This window comes from Podarcis raffonei, chromosome 5, assembly GCF_027172205.1.
Source record: "Podarcis raffonei isolate rPodRaf1 chromosome 5, rPodRaf1.pri, whole genome shotgun sequence".
NCBI classification, from domain to species: Eukaryota; Metazoa; Chordata; class Lepidosauria; order Squamata; family Lacertidae; genus Podarcis; species Podarcis raffonei.
The window spans coordinates 47221124-47234028 of record NC_070606.1 but is presented as its reverse complement, the minus strand read 5'-3'; the positions used below and the strand labels follow the sequence as shown (position 1 = coordinate 47234028).

At 42.9% G+C, this 12905-nt stretch overlaps 2 protein-coding genes across 2 annotated transcripts in view; both read left to right on the top strand.

Moving 5' to 3' along the window:
- The first annotated feature begins 6880 nt into the window (after positions 1–6880).
- Positions 6881–8351, top strand: LOC128413379 (deleted in malignant brain tumors 1 protein-like). Its single transcript, XM_053387418.1, has 2 exons — positions 6881–6983; positions 8011–8351. Exons 1-2 carry the CDS (start codon positions 6920–6922, stop codon positions 8349–8351), a joined length of 405 nt encoding a protein of 134 aa, XP_053243393.1. The 5' UTR covers positions 6881–6919.
- A 57-nt stretch (positions 8352–8408) lies between these two features.
- LOC128413378 (deleted in malignant brain tumors 1 protein-like) overlaps positions 8409–12905 on the top strand; it is a 29127-nt gene continuing 24630 nt past the window's right edge. The window contains exons 1-4 of the mRNA XM_053387417.1: positions 8409–8448; positions 9667–9687; positions 10820–11134; positions 12236–12361. Coding sequence (XP_053243392.1) covers positions 8409–8448; positions 9667–9687; positions 10820–11134; positions 12236–12361 — 502 coding nt within the window. The remainder of the gene's footprint in view (positions 8449–9666; positions 9688–10819; positions 11135–12235; positions 12362–12905) is intronic.

Below are 12905 nucleotides of genomic sequence, written 5' to 3'. Positions count from 1 at the left end.
CAACCACCACCCCTGCTTGGACTGGCAACTCTTGAATTCAACAGTTATGGTATTTGGGGAAAACATGGACCAGGGCAAGGCCTTGGGCCAGGTTCTGGATGAGAAGTCATTCCATGACTTTAGAGATTCCTCTAAAATGGGATAAGGTAAAGGTAAAGGTACCCCTGCCCGTACGGGCCAGTCGTGTCCGACTCTAGGGTTGTGCGCCCATCTCACTTAAGAGGCCAGGGGCCAACGCTGTCCGGAGACACTTCTGGGCCACGTGGTCAGCGTGACGAAGCTGCTCTGGCGAGCCGGCACCAGCGCAGCACACAGAAACGCTGTTTACCTTCCCGCTAGAAAGCGGTACCTATTTATCTACTTGCACTTTAGGGGTGCTTTCGAACTGCTAGGTGGGCAGGCGCTGGGACCGAGCAGCGGGAGCGCACCCCGCCGCGGGGATTTGAACCGCCGACCATGCGATCGGCAAGTCCTAGGCGCTGAGGTTTTACCCACAGCGCCACCCGCATCCCTTTTCTAAAATGGGATAGGCAACTTCTAGTCTCAGGCCAACCTTGTCTTGTCAGCAGATCCATTTTGAGTCAGCAGGCATTTTCCCTAAGCCACCGGCACCTGCCAATCAGCTGATATCACTGGGTGATATCCCAGTGGGTGAGGTTCAGTCATGCTGAGTGTTGCTTTACCATCACATTCCTTGTGGGGAATACACTGGCAAATGTGATTCCTATATAGAGCAGGCCTAAAACCACTACTCATTATCTTGTGAAACTTACAGCACAGACCTATCTATACATGTCTACTCAAAAATAAGTCCCACTCAGTCCCACTGAGTACCTACAAGGTCAGTGCCTTAATCTCTTTGGGGTGAAAGAGAGATGAGTGGCGTCTTATCTTTTGGAGCTGAAGTGAGCCTTAATCTGCTAAATAAAATAAGGCAACAAACTACCCAATTAAGACAGATAATCAGAAGTTATCTCTCACTTGGGTAGATCAGCTTCCTTCTACGCATGGGAAAATAAATATATTGTGTAACACGTTTCATATACTATAAACTAGAATGCTCAGCAGAATTGAGTACAGCAAACAAATCATAGCCTAAAGATTAAATTACCCACATTGGGTAACCTCTCTGCAAGGAAACCTCTCCATAGCTATTGCATGCTTGAACTTTTCTAGCCTGGGTGACCTCTTCTAGGTGCTCAGAGATAAAGGCAAAAAACATAATACTTTAATGTTTCAACCACACACAGCGGCTTTCACTTCAAGATCACTTCAAGAATGTGATTGCTGCGAGATCACATTCACCCGGTGCTATACCAGCTGCACTGGCTCCCTGTGGAGTACAGGATCAGGTTTAAGGTGCTGGTTTTAAAGCCCTATACGGCTTAGGACCCTCGTACCTACGGGACCACTTCTCCTGTTATGTCCCACAGAGGAACTTGCGGTCTTCAAATAAAAACATCTTGAAGGTCCCAGGCCACAGAGAAGTTAGGCTGGCCTCAGCTAGAGCCAGGGCTCTTTCGGCTGCGGCTCCGATCTGGTGGAACGCTCTGTCACAAGAGACTAGGGCCCTGCGGGACTTGACATCTTTCTGCAGGGCTCGCAAGACAGAGCTGTTCCACCAGGCCTTTGGTCAGGGCACAGCCTGACTCCCTCCTTTGGTTGCCATCAATTTGATTTTAATTAATTTTTATAATGAAATGTTTTTAGAATGCTGCACTATTTGGCTGGGGAGGGCGGGATAGAAATATTATTATTGCTTCCCCATGGTGGCTGCTCCATGCAGGGCCTGCAACTGTGATGAAGGGCTTCCACCGTGGACTAGATGCTATTTTTAAGTGTATTCAGTGAGATCTTCCCATAGAAATCAATGGAGAATTTCAAGATTCCAATGCAGCTTGGACTGGGTGCCCCTCTCCCCAACCCCAAAGAGCCCAAGGAGGAGAAAGCATGCTCAGTGGGGACAAAATGCTGAGTGATTGCTGTGGAACTCAGGGTTCAGAGGGTTAGTGGATCCACATTCCACATTCCACATTTCAACAGTTTGTTGCAGGGCCTCAAAGAGATTGTGTGTGATACTGATACAGTCATACCTTGCCTCCCAAATGTCGCAAACCCGGAAGTGAGTGTTCTGGTTTGCGAACGTTCTTTGGAACCCAAATGTCTGATGCAACTTCCGTGGCTTCTGATTGGCTGTAGGAGCTTTCTGCAGCCAATCGGAAGCCACACCTTGGTTTCGGAACTTTTTGGAAGTCGAACGGACTTCCGGAATGGATTCATTCGACTGCCAAGGTACCAACGTACTTTTAGACCTGCAAAAACCAGGCTACTTTGCCATTACTTACTACAAAAGGGAGGAAAAGCCATTCATGCAATTGCTGATGGTGTGTCTGATGTCTGGCCCTACTTTGGCCCTGAAACAAAAAGAGCTCTCCCTCCATTGTGTACAGTTAAATACCCAGGGAATAAATTCTTGATGACCTTCCAGGATTTTCTTCCTGCTTCCTTATGAAAGGTCTATGGGGACATTTCCTGATCCTTCCTTGCCCAACAGAGCAGGGTTAACAATAAAGGCCAAACCTCTTCACCTCTTCTTGAAGTGTTGAAAAAACCTCAACATGGGCAGTGTTTCCTCCTCATGCTCTTTTGAGTGGGAATTTTGCCAGCAGAAATTTTAAAGCGATACTATTGTGCCACTTTTAAACATTCATCAGAATTACGCACTTCTTTAAATTCGAGGGGAAATTAATAGAAACTCAGCATCATAAACAGGAAACATTTTACCACATTCCTTTCTCAGAAAAAGAGGAAGAAAGAGCTCAGTTGCACAGCTGATCCAGGTGTGTCTGGTACCTGCAGATGGACATGGTTTGGGGAAAACACCCCAGATTATAGGGTAGGATAATACTTCAGGTTGTCCTATTCTTACCAGGTGAAGTTTGCAATCCAAACACGAAAAGGCAAGGAAGTGCCTACTGGCAATTGTATTCCCATTCATATATATGGCACGTGTTTAATTTCAAGCATTGAAAGGAAGTCTTGAAAGACAGAAAGAACAGGTAGTTCCCAGGATTTCCTACACTGAGCAACACACACAGAGAGAGAGAGCTGATTCCTGCCAATCAACTAAATTTTAACAAGCCACCTTTGTTTCATAGGTAGGCTTGACTGATATTTTCAAAACAGATGTTATTACAGGAAACATTTTAAGAATCATTCCATGTCCACAAAGGTCAGCCTTGATGTCACCTGCACTCCTTCCCCCTTTTGCTTATTTAAATTAAATCTGTCTATCATATCTGGATTAATGACTAAGCACCTTTGTTGTTTTTTTACCCTGAGTTTCAGGCCTCTGCAAGAAGCCAAATTGCCCGGTAGTTATTGTTCTTTGCATTTGCGATTTTCTTTATGATGTCAGTATCTTGTTCCTTACACCAGAGCAACTTGGTTGTGATGCAGTGTGTACAACATACCTGATCATGTCATTGTGCTCATAAGAGAATAGAAGGAAGGAAGTGCAGAGATGGGAGTGGGGGATTAGGCCCTAGTTCCCAAATTCAATACATTCACCAATTGTATCTCGAAATAAACCAAATATTTATGTTCTACAATGAGTGGTAGTCAGACAAGTTAGTGTAGACCCATTCAAATTAATGAATAGGAGCAAATTAGGTCCATTAATTTCAGTAGGTTTACTCTGAGGAAAACTTGGTTGAATACCATCCAGACATTTAATGCACATTTATTTAACGTTATATTTATAGTCTATCTTTTCTTCAGAATGACTTACATAATCTCCAGCCTTTATTTTATCCTCACAACAACCCTGTGAGGTAGGTTAGGCTGAGAGTCAGTGACCAGCCAAAGGTCACCCAGCGAGTTTCATGGCCAAGCAGGGTCTAAAACCTGGATTTCTTGTGTTTCAGTCCAACACCCAACCACTACATCACAGTGACCCCACTCATGGCTTCCCACAAAGAATCTTGGGAAATTCTGTAAAGGTTAATGTGGTATAAGAGTACTTTAAATGGATGTGACCAAAGTCTGAAGGCATGTTACTAGCAAAGCTTGAAAGCTTAGGCTAATTTTTTATTTAACTTCATCACAGAGAATGACTGTCCTTCACGGGGACTGAGACTTAAGGGATTGATTCCGGTATTCACTGAACTTCATGATGGCTACTTCGGTTTGTCTCCCTGCCACACTCCAGCAGAGATGATTTAATACATTTTTCTGCCTGGGCCAAGGTACAAGATGCGTCTCCCACCTCTCATTCCACTTACAAATGGTGACCAGGCTGGCAGTGGAAACTTACTTCAGCACTGGCAAAAGAACAGCAGGTTGACCTAGACTGGGAACATTATGTGGGAGATAAAGCCATTTCCAATGGTTAGGCATTGGCAGGGGTCAATTGTTATGCAAATGAAGGGGGGAAGGAAGCGCCATCACCTTCCCCAAAAGTAAGGGTAGTCCGGTAGAGGACTCCGAGGGGCGTGGCCTTGTCCGAAACCTAGGGAGGTAAGGGCCTCCGGCACGCCCCAGAGCGGTGACACCCGTGGGATCCTAGTTGGCGTACTTCAACAGGACTCCCACGGCTTGTGGACAACCCTCCCCGGTCCCCATGCCGGGTAGTCGATAGGAGCCAATGCCTAAGGCCAATACCTTCCAATTCTGTAATCAATAAAGTTGTGGCCTTTTTATGCCCATTAACCTTAAATTCTGTGTCCGGTGTCTTCATTTCACATGGGGGAGGGGATTTGCCACGCAAGGGGCTTTAACCCTTTGCTGTGCACTGTGGTCCTGATTTGGTGCTGTTTATCAAGAGAGAGAAAGATGAGGCATTGGGGAAGTTGGGGAGGTGTAGGTCAAGCAGCGAGGGGGCTGGATTGGTTCTGCTGGTGCACCTGCACCATGCTGACCTCCTCACCGCCTTGACCCTTTCCATAAGTGTCAGCAGCACACCTGCTGAGAACTAGCCTTGCAGCAATCTCTAGCAGAGCAATTGGTGTTCTGCTTGTGAAATGAGGCTTTCCTGCCTTGTCCTTCACACTGCAGTCCTCTGTGCTCCCCCAAGCCATGTAAGAGGTCCTCTGGAATGGCATTGCATGTGAAGCAATATGGTAGCAGCTGTGGGGGGGGGATTAATGCAGATCTATTAGGTCGCCACCCTTTCTGAATATGGACTTGCTTTCCACGTGTTCTAGGGCACTTGGGGACCAGGCGTTTATCTCTTCCAACAAAATCAAAAGGGGGAAGCTAGCATGAGGCCAAATAACTTTTAATGTATATGACCAATCCATTTTGAAATAGAAATGGGGTTTTGAAATAATTCTTAGCATTTATTCAGCACTTCCCAACCTCAGCTTCCCCCCTTACATCTCAGGAATCTTCATACTACCACATAAAGTATGTCAACATTCTTATTCTAGATTGCAGATTGGGGAGGTGCGAAGTTGAAAGAACGGCAGCTCACCTGTGACCATGTAGTCACAACTTCTCCAATGCCTTAAGGGGTGAGGCACACCTTGAAGCTGGAATTTCCCAGCTCACAAGCTTATCTGCTCAAGATCAGCTTTTCTCTCTATTATTGAGCAAGACTTGGCAAATAAAGATTGCAGTCACTAACACCTGTTTTTTGTGGATTAGTCCCAAACAAAACTTGATTTATCTTAGCAGAATTTCTTGTAGTTTGCTCAGTAGTATGGCCCCTCCAGGCCTTAGGATTCCCCCCACCCTACCCAGGTCACACACTCTCACCAGCCCTACTCTGAGTTCCCCTTGAGTGGTTTACTTAGCTTGACTGCGTCTTTGCACTTTGCACTATATGGCTTCTTACTTGGTGGATTGATGTCTGCTGGGTGGGAGTTGTGTGTATAGAAACATCTGGTTTTTGTGTACTTAGAATGCAGCCTCCTATGCAAGGGTTAGCCTCACAACTGCTGTTTCACCTGCTATTGCCTCTGACCACATCTACTACCACTAGTCACACCCATTTTTCCTCCAGCAATTGCCCTCCACTGGTGTGTGGCCCCCAGAAGATGAAATAATGTGGCCCTTGGGCTGGAAAAGGTTTCCCACCTCTGGTTTAGAGCCAAACACTTTCTTTGACATTAAAATGTGTACCTATTCTGTGGAGAATGTTAGGAGGAATGGGGGAGAAATTAGATTCAATTTGAATGGGCAAACCAACTAATTTGCACTTTGTGGAACAATATGGGGACCAAAAAGCAGCCATTCTTTGAAACATGGTCCTGTTCCAACTCTGCAATGCAGTTCTGCCACCCAAAGAAACATGGGCTCTTCTGTGGTTTGGTTAGTTTTAATTATTGTTTTAACTGAAGTGTATTTCTGTAGCTGTTGTTTATTTTATAATATTCTGAAAACTGCTCTGAGATCAGTATAAGTGATGAAGGGTGGTCTACAAATCTAGATAGATAAATAAACTAAGGCAGAGGAAATGCAATTAATAGTTGTCATACAAGCAAGGTTTGCTGAAATTCCCTCATCTACACAATTATTAATGGTAAAAGGAGCCTTTCTCTTTTCTCACCTGAGCACTCTATCTCTACATCTAGGATAACATGCTGGTATTTGGAAAGCAGATTAAACAACACCATTACCTCTGGGGGGAAACACTAGTATTTCCTGAAGCAGTTAAATCAGATGGCATTATATGTGCTTTATTGAGTGTTGGACACTGATGTTCCCACTGGCTTCTCCAAAGCAATAATAATCAGTAGCTGTCTATTTCCAGGGATATGGATTGTGAAATGAAAATATCCCGGACTTCCGTGACATAGATCTGGGAGTTCAAGAAGAAAGATCAAATTGCAAACCACATGCTTTCCGGAGCAGATTAGAATGCTTATAAATTCTGAAATTCACCATTTCTTTATTTTAGCAGAAGCCCACCCGAAACATGGGTGCCCAGATACGCTTATTTTGGATGGTGTTGATACCTTCTGCTCTCCTACATGAATCAGGTACTGTGCTTATATTGCCTTGGGCTTGGGGATGGGTTGCTTCTCTGCTTAAATCCCAGCAAAAGTGGGCCGGCATGAAACTGGTAGGCAGCTGGGCCTATTCAACTGTGCAGGAAACCACTCAGCAATTAAGTCTGCTAAAACTATGATTAAATTTTATCTCTTGGTTCCATGGGCATACAGGAACAAAAGGATAGAACTCCAAGGATGAAAAGTCCAAGGATATGTATTATAAAAACTGAGTATTCAGGCAAACTGGGTTGTACTCAGACTTACCCTCAACTGGCAGTAACAATTCCAAAGCAGAATTCTGCCCAGGATGCTCCCACCAATGGAAGGAAGAAGGGAGTAATTTTTTGCCAATTCCTCCTTCCTCCTGCAGCCGTACTCTTCCAGAGGTTCCTCCAGCCCTCCAGATTTTGGGAGGAAATTATGAAGAAAGAATGGGGGGGGGTCTCCTCATCTATTTCACCAGTGTGATTTCTCCACTGGATCAAAAGCCTTCTGTGAACAGACGAAAGCTACAGGAGGCCAAATTTATGTGTCTTAACTATTAGGAGTGTGTCCCACGTTCTCAAGTTCAGTGGTGATTCCCAAGAGCAAATTACACATTACCCATGAATGTGCATAAAAGCCTTAGCAGTGTGTTGATGTTTAAAGAAAGGCTATTTTAAAGGGTGGCAATTGTGAGTCGAGAAATAGATTTGGGTCAGATGAATATGCATCAAGGAGTAGTTGATGATCAGGCTGTACGTTGGTGGGGGGAGATAGAATCTGTCCCTTTAGATTGTTAATGAAGTTCACAAAATTGCTCCTGTAGTATCCTGTCTACAGATTTATGTGGGTAAAATAAGTTCTCCCAGGAATTAAGACATCATAAAAGTTATATGTATACACCATCTCCTGCACTGCTCCCAAACACTCAGTAAACTTGCAGACTTTATGTTTCCTTATAATACAGAACATTATAGAGCTGGTATACTTGCATTTAACTTAACAACCGTTTTGGGTTTTTTGTTTTACAAAGGTGCTCAGCAGTTGCGTTTAGTGAATGGATGGAACAAGTGTGTTGGGAGAGTTGAAGTCAACTACGAAGGAACTTGGGGGACTGTTTGCGATGACAACTTTGATAAGAAAAATGCACATGTAGTGTGCAGACAACTTGATTGTGGAGAGGCAACCACGGTGTATGGATGGTCTTATTTTGGCCGAGGAGCTGGACCCATACTCCTGGACGATGTGAACTGCACAGGAAGTGAACTCTACCTCTGGGACTGTCCTCATGCTACATGGTTGGTAAATGACTGTGGGCACAATGAAGACATCAGTGTCGTCTGCTCAGGTAACATCTCTCTGTACACTATGTAGGGTTTTTCAATTGCAAACAAACTTCAAACACATCAAAGAATGATGTTACAAGTAGGGATGGGGAAGAAATTAGATTCAATTCGAATGGGAAAACCAAGTAATTCACATTTTCTGAAACAATATGTGAACCAAAAAGCAGCTCTTTTATGAAACTTGTGCTTCTTCAACTTTGGAATACTGTTCTGTCACCAAGATATATGTAAAAACAAAAATATACCGGGCAAAGTGTGCATAAAAATGCATATATTAGCTAAAATAACATCCAAACAACCGTTATATTTTGAGAAAATGCCTTGAAAAATTGTGTATATTAAGTAAAACTGCATACAACAATGTATAGATTAGGAGAAATTCACACTAAATTGCCGGTGGATTTTCATGAGAATATATACATATATATATATATATGCAGTTTTATTTTCAGTCCCTCATTTTCCCAATAATAAGTTCAGTTCTCCACTTTTCCACATCAGCATATATATATATATATATATATATATATATATATATACACACACACACACATATACATATATGACTGAACTTATTATTGGGAAAATGAGGGACTGAAAATGATGAATTTGTCCATCCCTGGTTGCAAGCCGAGTGCTTCAGACAAACCACCTACTATAGGCACAACACAATTTCAATTTATTCAGGTGGTTTGGGAGTAATACAATTTGAACAATCAGAGAGTTGAATAATTGGGAAAGCAATTTGAATATGGTTATGTTGCATACAGAACAAATGACTGTGGACAATTGGAATATTTGGATGCCTGCCTCAGGACAATGCACAAGCAGGTCAAGCATGACCAGTACTAAACTCGTTTACTGTTATAGAAGCTAAGATATCCCAAGGAAGCAGATATTTTGATGGAATAGGGCACAGAGAAACGAATTCATCTGGAACTGAGCTATGACAGACTTGTAATTTCTAATGACACTGACTATTCATTAAGGGTGGGGAGTTGCAAGCAAGAGACAGCAGAAAGCTATTAAAAGGTTAACTCTATGTCTTGATAGTTATATAATTCAGTTAACCTAAGTATCAATGACACATGTGTTTATTTCAATTTTGTAATAAGAATGAATAAAAAATTCAACAATACAATACACAGCAATGCACAACTACATGACACTAATCACAACCCCATGGGAACATGTTCATCAATGCAACATGAGAGTACAAAAGGTGTCAGGGCAGCATTATTAACTAGAAGGATTTTCATTAAAATCACATATTAACAGCACTGTGATTTTTACACAGATACAGTTCAGTAACCATAAAAATAACAATTTATGTTTATTTACAGATGCTGGCGATCAACCAACAGGTGAGTCTGTTTATTTGTGGCATAGGCAAAAGTATTCACCAGATTGTTGGATGTTCCTTTCTAGGTTGCAACCAGTGGGATTTCAATTACATCCTGGGAAGGGACAGGGGAATTTGTGACCTTCCATTAATTGTTGGATGACGGCTCACATTATCGCTGGCCACTGACTATGCTGGCTAGGGCTTATGTTAGTTGGATTCATCCTTGCTCTAGGGGGTGGTAGCGATAATATCATTCATGCCTGATGCCATTCATGCCATGCAGTTTTTTTTTTAATTTTCTTCTTGCAAGTCTTCTTTCACTTCCAAGTGAAAACATCCACTCCAACCACACTTCACTTTCCCATGATGAGCTCTTGTTATGCCTTGGCTGTGAAGAGTGAGAATATCCCTAAAGGAGTAGGGCTTTTCTGCTCTCCATGGTAGTGCTAACAATCTGCTTTGTTTCTGCTTGTTGGCGTAAGCTGCATTTCCCCCTGTTACTATCTTTTTCCTATCATTTGTCATCCTGCCCACAATGCACAGTGCTATATGACCTGCTCCCATCGTCAGAGTAATTCCTTTTCTTCCAGGCCTTTCACAGTAACCTCTTTAGCAAAAGCATTTCCTGCTCCTTTTGCTTCTCTTTTTCAACTTCTCCATTTCTACATGACTTTTCTCTCCCCACTCTCTTTCTTTCTCTAGCTTTTCTCCCTGCTTTTTTGTCTGATGCAGATTGTAAGCCCTCCAGGAACAGTGTCTCTTTTGTGTTCTGTACCTGAAGAGTATGCCAAACTGTATGGTATTTGTGAAGCTCCAATGGCTTTGGTCCAAGAGTGTCCTTCCTCATGCAAAGGGCACGTGATGATCACAGAAGGGCCATTTTACATCTTGTGCTAGAGTACCGTGGGAGGAAAGCGAAACAAAACCCTAAATTGCATAATCTCTTGGCTATAGAATCTCCCTGTTATAGCACTGTGCAAAGCATATCCACCTCCGCCACACCTGGAGTGGCATCAGGTTTGAATTTGGCTACTATGGATTTCCCTGCTGGAAACTTGGGAATGCAAATAATCCTAGCAGGCTTCCTTTTCGTGCCAAATACCCCTGTCTGATTCACAGTTCAACATTCCTGCTCTTTGTGTCTTCAACAGGTTACTTGCCTGTCCAGTTGGTCAGCGGAAGCTCAAGCTGTGAAGGCCGCGTTGAAGTGCTTTCTGACGGCCAATGGGGAACAGTGTGTGATGACACCTGGAATATAAGAGCTGCAACTGTTGTATGCCAGCAACTTGGTTGCGGTGAAGCCGTCTCGGCTCTGGGAGGTGCTCCTTTTGGCCAAGGCACAGGAGATATTGTTTTGGACAATGTGGATTGCGATGGAAATGAGACAAGTCTGGGAGAATGCTACCATCAAGGATTATATAATAATAACTGCAATCACAGTGAAGATGCAGGTGTTATTTGTTCAGGTAAATGTGGTCTGTGAGAGCCCAGATGATCTCACCATGGATCAGGTCTGGAACGTATAAACACAGGGATGAAAATACCTCTGAGCATGCACAGTGTGTTTTCCCATTACTACTAAATAGCCAAAGAAAGATAGTTCTCAAAGTCTGAGAACTAAAAAGTCATGCTTTTAGGTCCAAAGAACTGATCTAGGCAAGCTAGGGCTCCCAACACCTTTTCCCCTTACAATTTAAGCACTAAAGCCACAGCATTGAACTTCTTGGAACAGTCCATAGGGGGTTATTCATACAAGCTCTCTGCACATGACTGAGGGTTGGAGGTTGACTTTCATTTTATTTTTGCACTGTTGATTGCACTATACACATGACATCTAAACAGTCCCTTAATGAAATGTACCATCATTTTCTATACCATTATAACGGTTGGTGATGGGAGTTGAATAGTTGCATTTCACATGGTGATTTGCCATTCATCACATGAATGGTACACTCCATGCTAACAAAAGTGGCTCTCAACACAGGGTGCTTCTTTGAATTAACATAACAGTAGTGAAAGTATGACAGCAGTACAATAGGGGGGGCTGTACAAAAAGGTCTGACATTTAAAGAAGAAATATTACAAAAATAATTTGCAAGAGCAAGTCCTTCCATGCATGCCCACAGCTTCTTGAAGAATATTTATTTTCCTCCTATGGCTGTTTCAAGTTCATAGATAGGCTTGTCAGGTAGTAGGAGATGCTGCTTTTCAGATGGAAAGAAGTCTTGAGAAGCTACATGAAGTGCTACAGGTTCCAAGTTTCCAGGACTGCCCTTTGTGTCCTTGTTAAATGTCCAGTTAATTTAGTAAGTTATTCCATTTATATCCAATGTGTGCTGCAAAGAGCTTGAGATGCCACACATTCTTCTCGTTGGTCTCCCCAGTCCTAGTCTATCCACTCCACAAAGTTGGCGTCACTCAAGGAGATGGAAACTATGAGAAGAATCTGTTCTTTCCATCCTGGAGCTCCACCAAAAATGCTATCTTTGTGCATAGACACAATCCAAAAGCTATCACTTCTGAACTTTATCTTTATGAAACTCAAAATTATTTTCATCTCTCGACAGCTCACACATATTCTACAACACCAGAAGTAACCACTGCAACATTGTTGACAACAGAAGGAACCACCCAAGCAATAAGCACAACTGAGGAAACGGTTACTCCTGAGATACCAACCACAACTCAAGGAGGTACACAACAGTCTGAGAAAATTAGTCTTACCTCTGTGCATGGTACTGTGTGGCTTAACTCAATTATTTAAATTTAACAGATAGACAAAATCAGAGAAAGACAAAAAGCACAATTAGGGCATGTCCTATCTACTGTGCATTTGCAACTACATAGGGACTGAATCTCTTTATTGATCTCTGCTAATCACAATGGAAGGTGAGAATATTACCGTATTTTTCACTCTATAAGACGCACCAGACCACAAGACGCACCTAGTTTTCGGAGGAGGAAAACAAACAAACAAATATTCTGAATCTCAGAAGCCAGAACAGCAAGAGGGATCGATGCGCAGTGAAAGCAGCAATCCCTCTTGCTGTTCTGGCTTCTTGGATAGCTGCACAGCCTGCATTCGCTCCATAAGACGCACACACATTTCCCCATACTTTTTAGGAGGGGAAAAGTGAGTCTTATAGAGCAAAAAAATACGGTAATGAGTTCAAGTAACAAGCAAGTCACACATTACAGACCAGCGCATTCCCCACATATTAAACATGTGATTTTGCT